The sequence below is a fragment of the Caretta caretta genome, chromosome 8 (genome assembly GCF_965140235.1).
Source record: "Caretta caretta isolate rCarCar2 chromosome 8, rCarCar1.hap1, whole genome shotgun sequence".
NCBI classification, from domain to species: Eukaryota; Metazoa; Chordata; order Testudines; family Cheloniidae; genus Caretta; species Caretta caretta.
In genome coordinates, this window is record NC_134213.1 from 6,196,382 (window position 1) to 6,217,855 (window position 21,474).

Below are 21,474 nucleotides of genomic sequence, written 5' to 3' on the forward strand. Positions count from 1 at the left end.
CTAAGGATGGTGGAATTCCCCAACAGCTGTTAAGTATCCACCATTGATTCAGAACTTTCCCAATTGTTTCACCAACTTCTTTCTTTTACACTCCCGCCCATATCCACAACCCCCTTTTAAATCTGCAGCAGGTATTTCTATTGCTCTCTCACATACAAATTCTTATGGAGCAGTTTGTCCAGCTGGGAGAAAATCTCCTTTCCCCAAACCCAATCAGATTCTCAGTATCGGCACAGTTGACATCAGCTTTAATCCATTTCCTAATTAGGAGTGAAAACTCTTTCATTATTTAAAAAAAAAATTCACCCTTCATCCTAAATTGTCCAAACCCTGATTTACTGTCCCAGTCACAGCTCTGTAGAAAAGGGAGGAGAAATGGAAGTGGGTGGGGTGACATTTGGGTCTCATTTACACTAAAGAAATTTACCAGGGTTCCCCCCTAACCTTAGGTATAGTGTAGACATACCCTTAGGACACACTAAGGAAACATTGGGTCCTCCACAAAAGTGCTCCAAATAGTGCACATGCGTCATGCCAAATATAGCTTGGATTACATTTGCTTTCAGCAGGCCTAAATGCAGGGCAGCTCACTCTAAACCAATTTGATCCCAGAACTCCAGTCCTCCCACAATTATCTTTTCTCTCTCAGGAGCAAATAACTTCTGATCTCCGTCCTTGCCCTGCACTTTTTGATTTGTCCTCCCTGTTCAGTTAACCTCCATGTAGGGTTTCTGGCTTCTGCCCTCTGGTGTCGTGGTGGCATTGCAAAGTCTCCCAGAATCCACTGCTTCTGGAGCTGCGGAGGAACAGGGACTGTGGGATAGATACACAGAAGTCACCGCAACTTGGCTTGGCAGAGTCTGGCCTGTGAGGCTTGCACCCAGTACTCCTGGCAAGTCCATGCTTTGCATGGATGCACATTAGCAATTACTGGGCCCCCTTAGGGTGATGGGAACACAGTGACATGCCTGTAAAGGGCCTTCCCCAAGACTCTCAGCTGTCCCAAACCAAAAAGTAACAATCACTTAAACATAAATGAATAACAGCATCTCCCTTTAAGTGAATCTGGACAACTGCAGGGCTCCAAAGCTCAGGGGCTCTCCATTTTCTTTATGGCCTGCCTGGGCAGGACCCATCTATTCTTCCTCTGTGTTACAAGTCCCCCTTCTGTGCTCAGCCCCGGAAGCTATGGGTCTGTTATAGCCCCCCGTAGGGTGGCTCTGGAGCTCTACCAGCCCATGCTTTCAGCTCTGGAGGTTCCCCAGTTCAATCCCCAGGCCGGCAGCCAAGAAGGCAGGAGCTCTCACCTTTCCCTGCCCCGGTGCCCACAGCCTAAAATGCTGGGGGAGGAGGGGATGCTCCTGAGACACCCCCTACAAGTCTGGGGCTAAGTAGGGATGGCTGAGTGTCACTGGGCTCCTGTGCAGGGGGCTCAGCCTGCCTGTGGGGTTACGGGGGGGGACTGGAGAAAGCGCCACGGGGGATTATATTCATCCTACAAGGCGGGGGGCGTGGAGGGGAGGCAAACCCTCTCCCGGCAGAGCGGGGCGGCGGAGAAGCCAGGCAGGGCTGGGGCCGGCTGCAGGAGCGGGTCTGGGACGCGCCTCCGCCCGCAGCAGGCAGCGCGCCCCGCGCAGGGAACCGGCCGAGCACCGCGCCCTCCCGCGGCACGGAGCGGGGCGCGCAGGGGCTGGGCGAGCAGCCTGCCCCCGGCAGGAGGAGGCGGAGGCGGCGCTGGGCTGGGCAGGGCAGGGCACGTACCGGCGCCCTGCGCCTCAGTCCGCGCGGAGCCGGGAGAGGAGCAGCGGCACCGGCCGCCCTGCGCCGCTGCCATGCCGGTGGGTGCTGCGGCCGCGCTCGCTGCGCCTGGCCCGGGCTGCCAGCCGCTGGCTGGCTCGGGGCTGCTGGGGCACGGACCCCGGCGGGGCGAGCAGCCCCTCGCCCGACTCGGGCTCACGCCTCTGCGAATCGGGCCCTTTCCTGCCTTGAGCCCCGCTGGGTGGGGAGGGGCCTGATCCGAATTCGCCCGAAGCCTGCCGAATTCCGAATTCGGCCCGCTAGAGAGCGGGGGTGGGGGGGTTGGTCCGGATATAAGGTTCAGAGGCGGATCCAGGCGTCCCCCAAACCTGGGTGGGGGGCCCTGGGTCAGCGGTTCGGGTTCAGCCCCTCTCTGAGCTCACGCCAGTGAATGCTGCGCCCAGCAGGGACCAGGGAGAACCGCTTCGTTGTAGGCCGGGCTTTTGCCTGAAAGCCAGATCACTTGTTACTAGCAGCTACAGTGGGGCACGCTCGGGCCTGCTGGGGCTAGGGGGCCTATGGGGGAGAGTCATCAGCGCAGGTTAATGGCACCTGGTTTTCTGACTTTGGGTGGGGGGGGGGAATCCTGACCCTCACGCCTGGGATAAGCCAAACATCCGCAAAACTAGCTCGTTCTCCTCCTCCAGATCAACCCTTAAAATTCTCTTTTGCTGTAGAGGCTACAAAAGGCTTGACGGCCAGGGTGCTGGTGTATTGAGACCACTGCTTGTCATCGCGCTGAGCAGTGTTCTCAACGGGTCCTTCTGCTCCCCGCTCTGTCTGTAGCATGTGTTCTCTGTTTGTCTTGCACTTAGACTGTAAGTTCCTCGGGGCAGGGGCTGTGTTTGTGCAGCGCCTGGCCCAATGGAGGGCTTGGTCCATCACGCCCCTTATTTATACCTCTTGCGGCCATCCAGTTGTTTGCACCCAGTTTAACAGAAGGGGTGGGGCCTTATCCACTAATTCTGGGGCGGGGAGGGTTGGGGATTTTCCAGAGTTTTTCATTTGGGAAAATTCTCCCAAAATCAGACTAACCTTAATGAATTTTTAAAATGTCAATGAGAACCAAAATTGTTGTTGTCTTTCTGGATGAAAACTTTCCCTTGGAGCCCTGGGAACTCAGACACAGTGGGAGTGAGACATAAACTGGCTACGGGCTTGTCTGTACTTAAAACGCTACAGCAACACAGCTGCAACACTTCAGTGTAGACACGACCTATGCTGACAGGAGGGGTTCGCTGTCAGCTTAGCTAATCCACCTCTCCGGGAGGCAGAAGCTAGGTTGGTGGAAATCTTCTGTTGACCTAGTGCTGTCTACACAGGAACGTATATCAGCATAACTATATTGCTCAGGGGTGTGTGGATTTTTCACACCCCTAAATGATGTAACTCGGTCAACCTAATTTTTTAGGATCAACAAGCCCATGGCCTTGAAGCAGCAGTAAAATGAAGCTGATTGGTTTTTTTTATCTGAATAGTGAACATACAGCGTTAGTGCGAAAAAAGAAATTTAGGATTCTTTTGGTTGTAATAACTGAATATGTTAACTAATAACACAGGTAAATATATTTTATGTTACTGATAGTTTCTTTTAGTAGCAGCTAGGATCATAATTAAAAATATGTGATTTTTTCTAACAATGTGCCAGTCATGTCCCTTTAATCATGTTTTAAAAGTACCGTAGTATTGTTTGTATTGCAGTGGCGTGTCTAGGAGCCCCAGTTAGGGATAAGGATCCTATTACACTAGGCCAGAGTAAGAAAAAGAAAGCCCCTGCCTCAGAGAGCTAAGAGTCTAAGACAACACAGTAGGTGAATACAGACAGGTTGTGGAGCACAAGGAAACAATGAGATAAAGTAACTAGATAAGCTGGAGTTTGCAGAAAGCTTGGTTTTATGCTAGAGGACGTTTGCAGCGTTTGGATTACGATCAGTGTCTGGTAGGTTTGGGGTGAGAGCATATTTTGTATGCGACATCATGAGGGTTTCAAATCCAGGTCTCCAGAGGGCCTGGGTCAGTGTATTGGGATAATTGCTGACAAAGCAAGAAGGGCTCCTGGTTGTCTCCAATCCGTTCTCTTCCTTATTTCAGAAGCATGAGTTTTCTGTTGACATGACCTGCGAAGGGTGCTCCAATGCGGTCACCCGCGTTCTCAACAAGCTGGGAGGTGAGTGGCACTGCTCTGAGCCAGGTGTAGAATTGCACAGGGATCAGCAAACAGCTTTCACGGATGTGGGAGTTTCCATACTAGCCTTAAGGGACCAACGGCTCCTATGGCAGTGAAATGGAAACTGTAGTCCAAGTGCCCCACTCCTACGGGCCCCCGCCTCAAGCTATGTGTCCTGGCAAAGTCACCCATCGCTGGGGGTAGTTCTCAATCCCCACGGGTGAGGGAAGGCCTCGTTATTCTGACTCCTCCTTTGGTAAGAGACCGTGCAACCCCCCCAGGAGAGGAGTATTGCTTTGGACTGACCAGCCGTGGCATTTGCGTGGGAGGCTCTGGCATGCCAGACAACGCCCTCCACAAACAGGGAGCTGCTCTGTTGGCAGGTGGCATAGCCAGCATAAGCCCCTGCCAAGGCAAAGTGTGGATTGTCTGACCTGGATGAAGAGCCATGAAATCCTGGCCCTGCTGAACCCCAGGGGAGTTTTGCCATTGACTTGAATAGAGCCAGGATTTCACCCTGTATGTTATAAATGATTTCCCTAAAGAACTGGGTCCTCACTTACAGCCTTCACCTGCTCCCCTCTCTGCAAAACCGGCTCCCGCTTTTGTTCCTAGCATTCGGTTTGCTCTTCGCCATGTGGCACCATTTCAGGACTGGTTCCAGGGAACCTTCAGGCTACTCTTGCTGCTACCTGAACACCTTCAGGCTGGCACCTCTGGCCCAGTTGGGGCCCTTCTGTCACTGACCGGTTGCATTCCTGGCAACAGACAAGAGTCTGCCAGGTGATCTTCTCCTGAGAGAAACTTGCCTGGGCAAAGCAGCATTTCCGGGCAGCCAGGAGAAGGGGTGTGAAGCAGTGGCATTAATGCGGTACCTGTGAGAGACAGCGAGGGGCAGAGCCCCTGCAGGGGGGTTGTGCAGCTCCTCTCTGGGCAGCCTTGGCAAAGATGCGGGTGACATTTAATACACGAACTGCCCGTTCCTTTTTAAAATCCACCCTGCCCCACCCCTTCTGGCTATTTCACAGCCAGACCCTTCTTCCTTTGTAGTCTGATGGGGCCTCTCAAGCCCATTCTCGGGGCACTTGCCTGCCCAGGCCTGGGGAAAGACTCCTGGCAGAGGGAAGCAGAAAGGACTTTGGCCGGCTTAGCATGGTGTTGCCCAACCACGCTCACAGAGGAGCGATTGGGGGCTGGAGGGTTGCCTGTTCCAAACTCGGTCTTGCCCTCCCCCTGCAGATGAGCTGGGAGTCAAGCCGCTCCTTGAAAGCCAGCCACCCACCCTGTTCCTGTGGGAGCCGCTGCTGCAGCTGATTAGTCAGTAACGAATTATTGATCTGCAGTGGCAAGATGTCGAATTGGAATCTGTGACCTTTGATGAGGTGGGGGGAGGGAAGTTGCTCGGAGCTCTCTTGTGACTACAGGAAGTTGCAGTCACCAGACTGCAGCCGTTTCTATTCTCCTTTCAGTGCCTCCTCCCAAACCCACTGACATCCCTGTCTTTCCACGGACTCCGCTGGGCTTTGGACCAGGCCCCGAGAGCAGAAGGAGCAGGGGCCTGATGCCCCTGGTGCATCTAGCATACTCCTTCCTCTGCACTGCTGCTGTAGGGATGGCTGTCGTGATTCCCCTGAGGGATATTGCCAGCGTCAGAACAGCGGCCCTGCCAAGCACAGGGAGTCAATCACTGCCGTGGCTATGGAGAAACAGGTTGACCTTCCCAGCCACTGATCAAGCAGCCTGCGCTTTTCCATCCAGGTGCTTTTACCAGCTCTTCCAAACGATAAACCCCATGCCCCATCTGTATTACAAAGGAGTGGAGTCAGCCTGGGGTGGGTAAGTTGGCAGCTGCCTTCCCCACGCAGTAGAGGAGCGACTCCTCATGGAAAGCCCAGCTTTGTTCAGCTTGGTTGAGAGTGGGCCAGCCCAAGCTTCAGCTGACGAGCTAAGACCACCAGGGAAACGCCCGGCACGCCAGTGGGCCTGCTGGAGCTGAACTTTTATTTAGTACAGACTTCAAAAATAAAATCAAATATTGACGCTGATGTCTGCTGAGCTGTATTTACCAAGAGAGCCGCGCTGGAGTTCCCGGATAGCCAGATGGCCGCTCCCTAGCAACATGGCAGGTGGAACAATAACTGACAGGGCAAAGAAACCTCAGAGCGCTCTGAATGAATGCGAATGCACCCAGCGCCGGTGGCTCATGCCAGTTCTGGTTTCTCATGGATGCCTCTCCCTCCCTCACCCTGTGTGGCCCTGCTGCCTCAGGAAGAGACCAGGGAAATGCCATTTCCGAGCAGGATGGCAGTGCTAGAACTAGATCAGTCCAGCCCTGCTACTTAGCCTCTCGTTGGAGCCATGGACAGTGCTTCCCTTGGAAGGGAAGGGCCAGGCGGGAGGCGGCAGGCGAGCTCTGGAGCGGATAGGTCACTGCAATGTTTTTGCCTGGTGGTGGTAATATGCTGACGTGCCAGCTGGAGGCGCACAAAACCTGTGTCACCAGAATATCCTTTGACTGCCCGCTCTGTGTGATGTACTCCATGTATCCTGGAGGTAGTTTTTCTAGTTAACAGTGTGCCTTGAGCATCTGTTTTCAGACCCCAGCAGACAGAGAGGGACTTTGCTCTGGGGGGCCGCTGGAAACGAAATTCCTGTCTCTCAGCTCAATCCTGCATCCCTGCACCCTTCGCCCGCTTCTCAGCACTTTCCTCACCAGTCGCACGTTTAAGGATTGTCCCTTTAAACCAAGGGGGCGAGGACTTCTGGTGGTTGGAGGCATGGGCAGAGAAGGATCCCCACAAAGCACTCTGAGACCTGTGGAGGAAAGGTGCTGAAGAAATGCAGTAGAGGGGTATTTGTGCCCTCTCCTGATGTTGCAGTGAAGTCAAAAGGCTGAGTTAGCAGCATGAGAAGCTGCATGGCTGGGGGCTGTACCTGTGGGGCAGGACTGAGATGTCCGAGCAGGAGCAGTGGTTGGGTGATGTCTGAGTTTGCATCAGAGCAAGGATGGGCACACACTACCCAAGTCTTGTTTATGTTTTCAGACTGCTCACCTGGTTCTTAATGGGATACTCAGTGCATCAGCTCTAACCCATCCATGAGGGAGGGGGCAGAGTCAGGGGGCGGTGGCCATGGCGGGTCCTCTGGTTGGAGGCTGCACGGTTCTTCTCACACGCGGGGTATCCTTTCACCTCCCCCAGGTGTCCAGTTTGAGATCGACCTGCCCAACAAGAAGGTGTGCATCAATTCGGAGCACAGCATCGACACCTTGCTGGCCACGCTGAAGAAAACCGGGAAGAGCGCCTCCTACCTGGGGGAGAAATAACCCCTGAGCCGATGGGTCTGAGGGTCAGGCTTTCTCCACACCCCAAAGAAGGTCAGTCTGCTGCCAAAGGGCTCTCCTTACACAGCTAGTGGATGCAAGACGCTGAGGAGAAACCCTGAGCTCACCCGCTCTGCCCAAGGTCCCACAGGAAGTGATGCTGGGTCAGGGCAGCCCCCACAGTGCAATGGCAGCAGGGTTTGGGCACGTTCCAGGGTGAAGAGCTGGGCAGCAGGCTGAGCTGTGATGCCAACAAGGTGGGTCTTGGGGAGTCACTGCCAGTGTCGAGATTGGAAGGTGTGGCCTGTGCTCAGTTGTGGCACGGGAGCAAAAACCACCGTAACATCCCACTCCCCTGCCCTCCTTGCCACAGGGCAGCGGCACTAAGAACTCCCCTGAGCCAAAGGCACCAGCCCCTGGCCCCATCCGGGATGGGATCTCTATCTGAGGAGGAAGCATTCCCAGCCAGCACAGCCAGAAGCCTATAGACTGACCCCTCTGAATGCTGAGTGGACACGCCCGCAGCAGTGCGCGTGTAGGGCCGGGCTGAGGGAAGTTAAAGAGCGGTTGCTGTTTCCTGGGGGAACCTTGCACAGACTTTACATTTGGAAACCTGTCGGCTTCCCTCCGCCAGCTTGCAGATGTGAGCTTGGCACTACCAGTTGCCCCACTGTGGTCGCATCACCGTTTGCTTCTTCAGCAGCCACGTGTGATCGTTCAAAGGGCAAGCTTGCGGGGGGTTGCGTGTCCCTGGATTCTGCTCCAGCAGGGTGTCAGGGGAGCAGAGAGTGGCTCCTTCCCTTTCTCACCCCGAGATGACCAAACTGTGTGTGTGCAGGGGGAGAGATGAGGCTGCGAGGGGCTCTCTCCTCCTCCTGATGTCTAATACTAGGGCAGAAGGGACATGGCCCCTCATTCTGAGAGACACCCTTCTCCATGCCAGCATGTGAGATGTGACAGGGGAACAAAGCCCTGGCTGGGATGATTTAGTTGGGAATTGGTCCTGCTTTGAGCAGGGGGTTGGACTAGATGACCTCCTGAGGTCCCTTCCAACCCTGATATTCTATGATTCTATGACTCAGTCTCCCTCTCACACTGTTATTTTATAGCTTCTCCCTACCTGAGCTCTGATTGGCTAAGTCCTCAAATTCTTAATATTTATGACTCCGCCCAGCCACTATTTTCTAACATACTAAATGTACAACTAATAAGAATTGGAAAATATTTACTTATATAATTGCTTAAATAAATGTACATAATTATAGCATACCCTCCTAGGTAACAAAAAGATGGACCAAATCTATTGTAAAGGCTCTGTTTAGTTGTAAATCAACATGTATTAGTGGTTATATCAACCAATGAGAATGCACCTGAAGGACAAATGGAAAAGTTGATCAAACTTGATTATTTAAATTGAGGCTTTCCAGTTGGTGATTTAAATCAATCCACCCTGGAGGACTCTTTGCTTACGGTTAAATTTTCAGGATTGCTGAGCACTGACCCATCCCACTGCAGTCAATGGGAGCTGCACGTGCCCTTTGCCTCTGAAAATCTGGCCCTTATCTTTGGTATAGCACTCTGACAATTGAAAGCACTGGGTAGAGAGTGGACTTGGATCACGTACATTATATTTGTTGCTGTTTAAATGGGCACCGGCTCCTTGAAAATCACTCTTAGAAAATCCTTTGTCTACCCTGGTTACAACGAACCTCTTAGATAAGTGTAGCTGGAGGATTAGAGGACCCTAAATGTTTTCCTCTATTTTCAGGTAGTTTGCTTTACATCTGACACCGTGCTTTTCATACAGCCTGTTACTTCCTGCATATATTACACACAGCAAGAAGGGAGAGGATTTTTTTCTTTAAAATGAGGGTACTAGTTGTGAAACCACATGCACTGGCTGGGGAGTCCTGGGGGAAGTTAATACCTGGAACTCTTTAATTCCTATTTTGAAATTGACTAGATGTCAACTTGCTGAGTTTCCTTTAAGATTTAACCAGCAGGGGGCACCCCAGTATAATTCCCCTCCTCACTGTCCTTGTTTTTGCAGGAACGCTAACATGATCGCTTCAGTGAGAAGATGGCCTGTATACACATCTGCTGACACCCTCTCTCATTTGACCCCGGTTACCCTGACAGCTGTTGGAAAGAAGAAGGCTGGAGGAGGAAGGACCCTCGGAGGGAAAGGACCATGATCTACTTGAACCATCGTTTGTAAAACTCCCCTCTTGAAATGGAGAGTTCAGATGCGCTCTCCCTCTCTGGCCTTGCAGTAAACGAAGGAGCCGCTTCTATTTTCAAATACATGTTCTGGTGCTTGGTGTTTTCTTCAGCCGGGGGAGGTGGCTGATGCATAGGTAGGGCTCTTAGAAACAGGAGAGGATCTCCAAGCTGTTTGTTCTCCAGGGAACTTGCACTGAGCCCTGTGTGCTGGCTACAGAGTCGGCTTGAGATAATGTCTCTGGAGAGCCGAGTTCAAATGCTGATTAAGTGATAAGTGACATGAGTTGGTGCCTCAGTGGACCTTGATTATAGTCAGACTTTGCAGCGGGGCCTCAAAATGTGAGAGAAGCACAAGATTTGCTGAGTGGATCCTTTGGACAGTGGAATCAGTCCCTTCCTTTGAACAGTATCATTTTCCCCCTATCCCAAAAGAACAATTATATTACAGTAGCACATAGTGATCCCAGCTGAGATCAGGACCCGGTGCTGAACATATATGTGCTTAGAGACAAGACCCCATACTCCAGGTAACACCGCAAGTCAGTGGGTGAGACTGGAACAGAACCCAGGTCTCCTGGTTGCTAGTCCAGTGTCCCATTTACTAGCCCACATTGCTTCTTAACCCACAATAGTGTCCCCCTGCTGTTTAATTGAGATTTCCTTTGTGATTCCTGTTCCAGCACCACCTGTCTGTCCCCTCCCCGCATCTGCTACCTCCCAGCTGCATTTATTATCATTGGCCATTAGCACGTCCCTTGTGCACCATCTTTCAGCCACTGTGGCTGAGTCCCTGACATCCGAACCCATTAGAAAGTCACCAGTGCCTATGATAGATCATGGATGGTGTGTCAGTGGCTGGTCCTGTAGCACATTGTGCCATTTTATTCATCTCCATGAGTCTTCCTGGGGCAAAGGGCATTTCTTTTAGTACAGCTTCTCTGTGAGCATCACTGAATTAACCCTTATTATAGCTCTGACCAGCAACAGAACCTCTAGTTAAGGCTGAGCCCTAGTTTCCAGTCGAAGAGCCCCTTTTCAGAGGCTGATGGCATTTGCCAAGAAATTCCTCTTGGGCCGACATTTTTCCCAGTCATTTCCAGCCAAAAGCTAATTCTGAGTAAAATCAGTTCTGCTGCTTTTGAGTTCTATGAACTTTGGTGCTGGGGAGTGAGTATAGTAGACTGCCATGTGTTCTGATATTTAAAACAAACGAAAGGAAGTATTTCTTCACACAGTGCACAGTCAACCTGTGGAACTCTTTGCCAGAGGATGTTGTGAAGGCCAAGACTATAACTGGGTTTAAAAAAAAAAAACTAGATAAGTTCATGGAGGATAGGTCCATCAATGGCTATTAGCCAGGATGGGCAGGGAGGGTGTCCCTAGCCTCTGTTTGCCAGAAGCTGGGAATGGGCGACAGGGGATGGATCACTTGATGATCACCTGTTCTGTTCATTCCCTCTGGGGCACCTGGCATTGGTCACTGTTGGAAGGCAGGATACTGGGCTAGATGGACCTTTGGTCTGACCCAGTATGGCCATTCTTATGTTCTTATTTTTGGCTCTGGCAATTCTCTGAAGCTGGAAACATCAAACTTGGCTTGTTTTACAGCCTTCCTCAAGGAAGGAAAATCAACTCAAGTTTGAAGGCAATCCATTTAGAATTTTAAGTCATGGACATTTTCGTTCATGCATATTTGTGTCCGTTGAGTTGTGACCACGCCAAGTTTAGAGAGGTTTAGAACACTGGCTTTTCTCTAACGCACGTTAGCTCAGATCCAAGATATTCCACAGCTGTGGCTAAACTGCTATAAGCCCTCAGTTAAGGAGCATGTCTCTGATATGGATGCCCAATTTTTCCTCTTAAAAAACCATGGGAACTAAATGCTGAAAACTAATGTTAATGCAACATTAAAGTTATGATATAAAGCACCTACATGTCAGGAGAGCTAAAGGGCTAGATCCCTGCCCCGTTCCTCCTGCTTTGTGCCGCTCCAGCAGCCAGAGCCCATCTGATCTCCCTTGCTGAGGATTTCCCCCAGTGCAGGAGAATCTCTAGGTGGCTTAGTGCTGGCACGGCTGCCTGTGCACCACCCTTCTCCCAGCCCACAATGAGGGGCAACTTCCCCAGGGGAAGTGGGCACAGCCAGATGACTCCTGCACTCGGCAATCGCTGCGTTGGTCTGACTTCCTTGGGGCTGGGGTAGCCTGTGTAATTTAGAGCCGTCCCAGAATTGGGGAAATGCAGAGATGAGTTAAAGCCACTTTTGCCATCCTAACTTCCACCACCAGCTCTGCTGCCAAGGGTATGTCTACACAGCAAAAAACAAACAAACAGAAAAAACCCACCCAGATGGCGGTGAGTCTCAGTGATGTACCCTGAGTGTCTAGCCAACTGTTCCACCCAGAATGTTACCTTGGCTGCATGACACACATCTTGTATTTTTATTTACTAAAAATAACCACCCTCCTCTTTCCTCCTCAGTTGCGTCCCCCCCTCACCCCGTCCCCCACTACAAAAAGGATGTGGACAAATTGGAGAGAGTCCAGCGGAGGGCAACAAAAATGATTAGGGGGCTGGAGCACATGACTTATGAGGAGAGGCTGAGGGAACTGGGATTGTTTAGTCTTCAGAAGAGAAGAGTGAGGGGGGATTTGATAGCTGCTTTCAACTACCTGAAGGGGGGTTCCAAAGAGGATGGAGCTCGGCTGTTCTCAGTGGTGGCAGATGACAGAACAAGGAGCAATGGTCTCAAGTTGCAGTGGGGGAGGTCTAGGTTGGATATTAGGAAACACTATTTCACTAGGAGGGTGGTGAAGCACTGGAATGGGTTACTTAGGGAGGTGGTGGAATCTCCATCCTTTGAGGCTTTTAAGGCCCGGCTTCACAAAGCCCTGGCTGGGATGATTGGGTTGGGGTTGGTCCTGCTTTGAGCAGGGGGTTGGACTAGATGACCTCCTGAGGTCTCTTCCAACCCTAATCTTCTAATTCTATAATTGATTCTATGATCAAATACGAACACTGCTAGTATTTATGGAATCTTTCCTAAGAACTACACAGGACGTGCAGTGGAGCCATGTTAACGGAGTGGGTGAAACCTAGCCTTCTGGCATTTCCTGCCCGTTACACACCCAGTTTCTTCACCTCACCGTTGGGTTTACGTTAACTAGCTTTATTTATTGACTCGATGTTCTTTGCTTTGGATTTCCTTCCTGCCTAGGTATGGCAGACGTAGCTGGGCATTCATTTTGCAGCCAGTCGTAATGGACGTGCGTTGGCTATTTCTCTTATGAGGGGGCGGGGAAGTCTGGCGTTAGCTTGGCAAGAAGGTGAAGGGAATGGTGTGGCACGGAGGCACAGCTACCAGCTCTGTCTCGGTGGTAGTTAAGTGGAAACAGCAGTCTTTAAGGAGCTAGCCCTCCCTGCCAAACCAGCAGGCGCTGCGGCCTTGCTGCTTTTGGAGAGGAAAGTCACAGGCGTTCCCATTATAAATCAGAGAATTTTCTCTCATGTCTTTGCTCCTGGCCACAGAATCCACTCCCCAGCTCTTCCTTTGTTTTCCTCTCCCCTTGGTGTTTCCCAGAGACGCTGGCACCCTCGCTCCCATCAACGTCCGTGTGGATGGAGGCGTCTAACTTTGCCCTAAGCTCTTGCCCACCATGAGAAGGGCCATGCACCTATGGGTCCCGTCTACAGTCCCGACGGCACAGCAGTGGATCTCAAAATGCACAAGGCACAGCAAGGGCTTGACTGTGCCATGGCGCTGGTGGCGTGGTGCCCCATGCCAGTGGGGCAGTGGGCAGGTTCAGTGCTGCCCAGAGCTCACCTGAGGCAGTTTCTGTGAACCCTGATGTGCCACTGTGGCTGGTAGCTTGGTACAGCATCCTCACTCGCTCCCATGTGCCTAGCCTCCACCCACGGAGAGACGGGCAGCCCCTTGGGAGCTCTCCTTGGGCCCCCATTTGCAGACGTACACGGAAGCCAGGTGCAGAGCACCTCCAGTTAACTGGAAATGAAGTGGGAGCCTCCCCCTGTGGATAAAACAGGTTCAGAGGGACGAGGGGCTGGGTGAGTGGTGGCTGAGCACAGCATGGCTGTGACATGTGTCAGACCGAGTATTGGCCTGTCTTACAGAGCACTCTGGGGTGCCCTGCATACAAAGGGCTCTCTGACTACCCAGCTTTCTGCAGCACTTCACAATCCCCCCAGATGCCATTAACATCTGCCCCTTAGGCCTGCCTCTCATTTGCTAAAAACACAGGCAAGGGGAAGCCGGTTTATTCCTTAAACGCCAGTAGGCTTGTTTGGGGCAGGAGATAAGGCCTGGACTGGGGTTAAGCTGCTGTGTGTGTGTGAAGCTGGGAACAACTCCTTGACTCCCCCAGACGGTGCAGACTTCTCGCTATCGGTCCAGCGTCGGCTGGGAGTGGCGGGTGCATGACGGACTCAGCATTGGTGCCTGCATGCAGTTAACATAAAATTCACTGTAGTGAACCGATGTCCCGGGGCTGATGCCCGGCCCCTATCTGCTTTGGAGTTTGATAAATGCCACTGGATGTGTCTAGTAGCAGGCGACGGTTATCCTCGGACCCTGCTCTCTTCCCCCTGCTATTATCTCGTAAGGAGAACAAAACCCTGTCATTACGGCCTCTATAACTTTCCTGCTGTGCTCAGCTTGGTGGCTTCCAGCAGCAGCCTCTGTGCCAGTGGAGATGCCGGTAACAGCAGCTTGCTATGGAGACAAACCCTCCCAGCCCTTTGGTGGGTGGGATTGCATTGCACAGCGACGTGCTTTTCTGTGTTAAACTTAGCTGGCACAGGAGGTTGGCGTCTTCTCGTGCCTGGGTAGGCGCAGAGCGGGCAGAGGCAGTACATTCTCCCCAGGGCTGTCACCCCTCCTACGCCACTGGAGGGCCCAAGAGAGAGGAGTGGGGTGTTTGTGCCCAGCGAGAACAGACCCTGCCAATGGTGGTGTGTGCTCCTGGCTGGTTGGAACTGGACAGGCATCCGTTGCTCACTTCCCATGCACTTCAGATCCTGCCAGGCCCTGGGTCTTTCCCTGGCCCCGCGTGTAGCCTGCGCCAAGGGGCTGTGTGACGAGCAAGTCAGGCAAGGCGTAACCTGTTCTTTGCCTAGCTGTGGCTGAGAGGGGGCATGGGGCTGCACAGCCCCCACTCTCACAGTCCCTTCGCTGCAATATGTGCCCTTCGCCGGTGGAGGAGCAAAGGGATAGATCCTCCCACTGCTTGCTCGCTGCCTCCCTCTCCTCCTGCCTCCAGGGAGCAGAACTTGGAGGGCTCGTTGTTCCATAACCCCTTCTGCCCCAGCGGGGGCGTGCTGCCCAGCAGGCCTTCCCCCCAGCACAGAGCGGCTCGTACCAGGTGGCCGTTAACTCACGCTGCAGCATGGTGGCATTCCGAGCATGTTCATGTAAAATCCCCAAAGAATTCAGCAGGATTAATGTTTATGTGAGAGCAGAGCGAGAAGCGCAAGCCTGGTTCGCTGCATACCCCTACCCCGAGCAGAGCCTTGGCCCTGCAGGACAATGGGACGGCTCCCGGGGTCCCACAACCTTGCAAGCTTATCAAAGGGACAGAGCATTTCATCCAGTCCTCACAACAACCACAAGGACACCCTCTTCCTCGCCGCCTTGCGTCCTTTCTGATAAGATAATAAGCCTTTGTGGGAACTTAGTTTTCTCGCTGTCTCAGTTACCAGCAAACCACTGTATTTTATAACCCACTACTCTAGGGATTCCCGGGATTGCTCATGCAATACCTGTCCTTCCCCAAAAGCGTAGTCTAAAGATACACTATGATCATCCTGGCGTCAGCGGGTGGATAACCTTTTACCTTTCAGTCTTAAAACAAGAATTTGTTTTTGTTTGATGGAAATGTGTGCGGGGCTCAGTCGTGCATTGGCAAAAGCCAGCCTCACTGGCTATTCTGTAACCGTTTAAGGAACACTGGGATTTTCCACTCTTTGTAATTAACAAGCGACATTGTGGGTCTGGTGTAGGGCAAGGAGCAGTTAGATCATGTGGAACAGGCAGGAAATGAGAGAGTTTCCAAAATAACATTGCCCTCTGTGTAAAGCAAAGGAAGGAGACACACAGACAAATGGTCCTTCTGATAGGTCTGGAAGTGAAAACATGGGGCAAACTGTAAACTCTTAATGATCTTGTTGAAAGAGGAGCAATGGTTTGGCTTATGGGAATCTCAGGCTTTCTTCCTTTGGTAACAATCCAACTGGCACGTGGTGTGAAGGGCAATGAGTGTCAGCCTTTTACAATGCGGGATTCATTAAACTGAGACAGGGGATTTTCTGGCATTTGCCTATTAAAATTTCACTTTTAAATTTATGCTATAAAACAACATGCTCAGTGCGACACACAGGCAGGCTCACACCTTCCAGTTTGTCCTCACAGCTCCGCCCCCCTAGTGCTGCTCCGGAGCAACCATGGTGGGTGATGCTCAACATGCAGGCAAACACGCAAACCCCCCCACCTCCCCACTTTGCTTCAGCATTGCCATGTATAGCAGTACTCTGGCAAGTTGCCTCTGGAACTGGAGCAGTGTTCAGCCAGGACAGATGTGCAGTCAGAGGCACGTGTTTCCCTCTGCTGGCTATTGTCATAATTTATAAACACCAGTCCAGGTTGCTCTACAAAACATGACAAAACACACGTCCATGTTCCCTCGGTGGAAGATCCAGGTGGAGGGGTTCAAACAGGGAAACTGGCTGGAAAACTTTTGGCTGCCTCTCTGACCTGAACCTGAACTTCACAGCCTTCAGGTTCGCCCATTCCTACAAGGGGGAACCCAGGGCTTAAGAGAAGGAGGAGTACAAAGAGCCAATCCAAGGACAGGACCAGGCTCAGAATATTCTCTACCTGCCATCAAACAAATAAAAGGCAGTATTTCTTCACACAAGGCACAGTCAACCTGTGGAACTCCTTGCCAGAGGATGTTGTGAAGGCCAAGACTATAACAGCGTTCAAAAAAGAACTAGACAAATTCATGGAGGATTGGTCCATCAATGGCTGTTAGCCAGGATGGGGCAGAAATGGTGTCCCTAGCCTCTGTTTGCCAGAAACTAGGAATGAGCGACAGGGGATGGATCACTTGATGATTCCCTGTTCTGTTCATTCCCTCTGGGACACCTGGCACTGGTCAGTGTCAGAAGACAGGATACTGGGCTAGATGGACCTTTGGTCTGACCCAGTAGGGTCATTCTTATGTTCTTATGTCCTTATCATGCTGACCTGGTCAGTTATCTCTCTGCACCTGATGCTCACACGAATCCCAGATGAGATTGCCGGCATACCAAGATGCCCATGCCAATGCACTGTCTTCTGACCGTTCCAGGCAGCTTTCTGTGCTATGAATGGTAGCACAAGAGGGGAACAAGGACACAACTTCGCAAACATCTCTTACAGGCCCACCCCCAAACAGATGCTAAAATCAGTAAAAGAACATCTATTAAACAAGCTTAATTAATGGTGTCAGAATATGGAAACACACACACCAGTGAAGCCAGTGTGCAAATATTTTATTTCAGAGTGACTCTATAAAAGGCTTAGGAAAGGTGGTCAGGGCCAAGTTAAAAATAAAGAGCAGAAATCACGTCTCCCAGCCGCTGTGGAATGTAGAAGCACCGTGAAGAGCTGTTGTTTTGCTTCTCTTTTCTCTGGCAATTTGGCCTGGTCTAGCTCAGGGCTTGGCTTCGGGTTCCCACTGTGGAAACTGAAGCTATTCAACCATTTTGCTGAGAGCAGATGGGGAGGGAAAGCAAACAAAGTCAAAATGAGATGCAGAAATGTAGCTCTTGTGGCGGGATACGTTTGTAAAAGCCCCGTACTTCTTTGGTCCTTGGTCTGACAGAGAATGAATCTGACTCCACAGGTGCTGATTAGCGTGGCTGCTTTCACGGCCAGGCAGCTGCCGCAGGAAGTGGCATGTCGGGTGGCAGTGGATAGCAGCTTGGGAGACGTCTCTCATGAATGATCAATAGAAATGAATGGCACGAAAGCCTTGGACGCTCTGCCAAGCATCCCGCTCTTCCTGACTCACAGAGGTGGTTCAGTTCTCTGGGAGGCTTCACAGGATATAAGGAACGTGCTGAGCTTTTGCTGCTGTGCTAGGAAGGAAATTCGCCACTGCAACCAATACAATACATAGACGGACTATCTATCTAGCTATGTTTCAGGGCACAAGACAGTCTCTAATGTAACTTAGGAAGAAACTTTCTCTATGGATAGCCTGTTCCATAGCTACCTACAGCAGGGTTTCTTGCACCTTTATAGCTGCCTGAATGCGTCCGATGAAGTGAGCTGTAGCTCACAAAAGCTCATGCTCAAATAAATTTGTTAGTCTCTAAGGTGCCACAAGTCCTCCTTTTCTTTTTTCTTGGAGACAGGACGCTGGACTCAATGGATCGCGAGTCTGAGCCCATCTGGCAATTCCTATGTTACCATCTATATGCATACACATTGCACTCATTACTGTAGCACTTTCCGGTGTGTGTGGAAGATGCTTTAGAACAATCTCTGACACTACGGATAAGTAGGGCTACATTTTGCCCTTCCTTCCACCCAGGCAATCCTAATAGTAGTCAGTGGAGCTGCGGTGGGTAGCTAAGGGCAAAGTTTAGCCAACGGTAAGTGGAATGTTGCAACGCAATGCTTAAAACAAAACCATCCAGCTTCCCTGCTGTTATAAAATTCCCGGGGCAATACAATCTCTTCCATACAATCTCCGAGTTCGAGATCCAGTCACATATTTTAAACAGATAGAGAGTTGACAAATGCATGGAAAATACAGCTTGTTCCCCTGCAGAAGAAGAGAGGAAGAGGAATCTATTGCATCCGACATTATGCCCTCCCTATTAGATCCCAGGGCTAAATTCCCTGCTCAGCTGCTCTTGTGCGGCTCTTACTGAAGTCCCATTTAGCCATCCACAGGCCTCTTAGGGCAGAGTTCGCCCCATAAAGCCTGTTGTCAACATCATGCAGGCTGGGATTAGGTGCACAATGCCCAGTAATCAAAACAGGAGTCGCTTGTTTAATCCATCACGTACGACACTAACAAAGCGTGCAGCTATTGTCAGAATCATTCCGTTGATTTGGTCAGAAATGTGTTAAAAAACCTGGGCGACCTGACTGCAGCCTTAACACAGACAGTGACTAGTGCAAAGCAGAGGATAACAGCACAGATTGCTCGGGATTGGGCTGTGCAGAGCGGCTCTGAGAGCCTTGAAAATGACAGGAACCAAGTGAGATGTAAATTTCAACCTCCCTAAGTGAAAAGAGGTCTTTGTTATCAAGGTTCTCCATACAGATAGCTTGGAGACACTGTACAGTATGTTATTGTTACGGCTAAGATGATTGGTGCCTCAAGATAATAGCCAGAAATAAATAAATATGCCCTGCTTTTAGATATGGCCGTGTTGCATTGTTTTCCCTTTACATATTTTGCATGAATAAAGGGTATGAGATAATATTAATAGACTTTTCCAAACCATAGAGTTTGGGAGATATCAGCACCTGCATGCAGAGCAAATGGCTGAAGCCAAACCTAGCCAAAAGAGACGTGGGGCAAAATTGCTAGAAAACTTGCCACCAATCCAAGATCACCCTCCGCTGAGGGCATCTGGCCTTTGATCATCAGAATGGTCCATGGCCCTGGGGTCCTTCAGGACCCATCATTGCTAGTGGTTACTCAAATAGCTACCCATGGCTGCTAAAAAGACCTTCTTCACCCTAGGGCTGGTCAGGAGGCTACAGATACAGACGTGCCCACAGTGATCCTGGCATCCGGGATCTCCAGGCTTCTATGTGGCAGTAGGTTACTTTTCGGATACTGACAAAAGCGCCGATTGGTTCAGAATGTGATAGCCCATCTAGTAAATGATACACACCACTCAGAGCTCTTCACCCTGGCACTCAGCTCACTGCACGGAACAGGGAGTCAAATTCAAGGTCATGGTGCTAATCCTCAAAACCATCTAAGGGGCCAGCGTGGCTCACCTAAAAGACCCCTTCTGTTTGTACCACCAGGACAGAAGGAATGGTGCTGTTAACAACAAGGGTGAGGCTAATGAATGCAGGAATGAGAGCTCCTTTGGTAGCTGGTCCTGACCTGTGGAACTCACTTCCACAAGAGATTAGCGTGACCACAAATCTTGCCTCGCTCCAAACAAATTGCAGAACCCACTTTGTCTTTGATATAATAATGAATAATAATAATAATACATTAAATGCTGTCTCTATAGGAATGGAGGTCAAGAACCATAGACAGCAGTGTGGTCTGGTGGATATGACAGTAGAGTGGGTCTCAGGAGACCTGGGTTTAATTCCTGGCTCTGTCGCTGCTTTGCTGGCTAGCCTTCGGTGAGTAATCTCTCTCCTGTGCTCCACTTCCCCCAGGAGGGTTGTAGAGATAAATATATTAACAATGATGCAGTATTCAAGTGCTACAGTAGTGGGGACCATACAAATAACTTTGCCAGCTGTCTTTTTACTAACAGGGGCATCCAGTCTGTAACTGCAGGGTCATCTCATGTCAGAATCTTCTCTGCAGGTCTCCTCTCTAACACCAGAGAAAGGGAGGATTTTCTAAAAGAACTTTTATTATTAACTAAAAAGGCCTTTCGAAGCATTTAATTCATCCGAGGGAGCTTCGCTCAGAGTGAGAGCACTGGGCTGGGGATCAGGATTTCTGTGTGCTCTTTCCGGCTCTCTCACTCACGTGATCTGTGACTTTAGGTAAGTCACTGACGCTCTCTGGGCCTGGTTTTCCCAATATTGAAAAACTGTGATCTTCACATCCACCTTTCCAGGAGCTGAGTAAAGCAAAGAGATTGCAAAGTGAGTGCAAAGTGTGACCACTCAATCACTTTTCTATTAGCTGGAGCCAGACAGAGGAGAATGAAAACAATTCCCTGAGCTGAGCAGTTCTTATCTTCTGTTTGTTTTGGGAGGGCACAGTTGGGCCTCTCCTGCCTGCATTCCAGCCCGGCTGGCTTTCAGCTCTGAAACAAAAGCAAGAGCTTGGGCTAATAAGTGCTAAAATGGGAACAGTGAAATCTCAGGTTTCAGGCCATCAGCTGATTGCCACAGGAAACCGGAGGCATTTTCCCCTCATGGGTATCATTGCATTTCTGGCCAGAGACATGATGGGGCTTTTCACCTTTCTCTGAAGCATCAGGCACTGCTGGATTGATGTTCTGGGATCCTAGATGAGCAATTTCTTTGGATCTTGGTGAATCATTTTTAAAATGCCCCGAAAACCTGCAAGATGCATATATGCCTAAATCCTGCCTTCCTGCCAGCCCTTTACCCCCATTAATGAGGTTCCTTTCTCAGGCTTGCTACCATAGGGTGCAGGAGCACACTAGCACCTCTCCCAAGTGCCATCCTGTGCAGCAGGATCTCACCTTTCACTTAGAAAAACCAAGCCAGTCTCCAGTTGCCATGGCTCCAAAAAAAATCTTGAAAATGTGAAGGGAGTGTAACCAATGCAGTCATGTCTGCCTGCAGAGAGCCTGAAACAAGGGCCTGGCTCTGAGAGGAGTGAACAGCCCCATCCATCTCACCTCACAAGGCAAGCCCTCCGAAGCCCAGAGAGCCTGTGTGATCATATTTTAAACATCTACATAACCTACCCTGAGCAGCGTCTCCAGCAGGCGGGGCTTATTTTATAGGCAGAGCTTGGAAAGGTACTACCATTTTTTAATCCCTTCTGCTATGGGGGAAGCTGAACTCTATGGCACCAAGGGTGGAAAATTTTAGGACAGAAAAATGCTTATTTTAGTACAGACAGTCTGTTTCCACCCTGGTGATCCATTTACCTCCTTAATCCTCTCTCCCCCACATCCAATGACTCATGTCAAGCCAGGCCTAGGTAGACAAGCCCTGATCGACTCGTGCCAGGTACTAGCTGTAAGCGTTCTTGCAAGTCTTTCAGTC

The 21,474-nt window shown here is 50.8% G+C and overlaps 1 protein-coding gene across 1 annotated transcript; it reads left to right on the forward strand.

Moving 5' to 3' along the window:
• The first annotated feature begins 1,695 nt into the window (after positions 1-1,695).
• On the forward strand, positions 1,696-9,592 carry ATOX1 (antioxidant 1 copper chaperone). Its single transcript, XM_048861782.2, has 4 exons — positions 1,696-1,838; positions 3,889-3,964; positions 7,165-7,340; positions 9,337-9,592. The coding sequence occupies exons 1-3, from the start codon at positions 1,833-1,835 to the stop codon at positions 7,287-7,289; spliced, it is 207 nt and encodes a 68-aa protein (XP_048717739.2). The 5' UTR covers positions 1,696-1,832; the 3' UTR covers positions 7,290-7,340; positions 9,337-9,592.
• Positions 9,593-21,474: the final 11,882 nt, after the last annotated feature.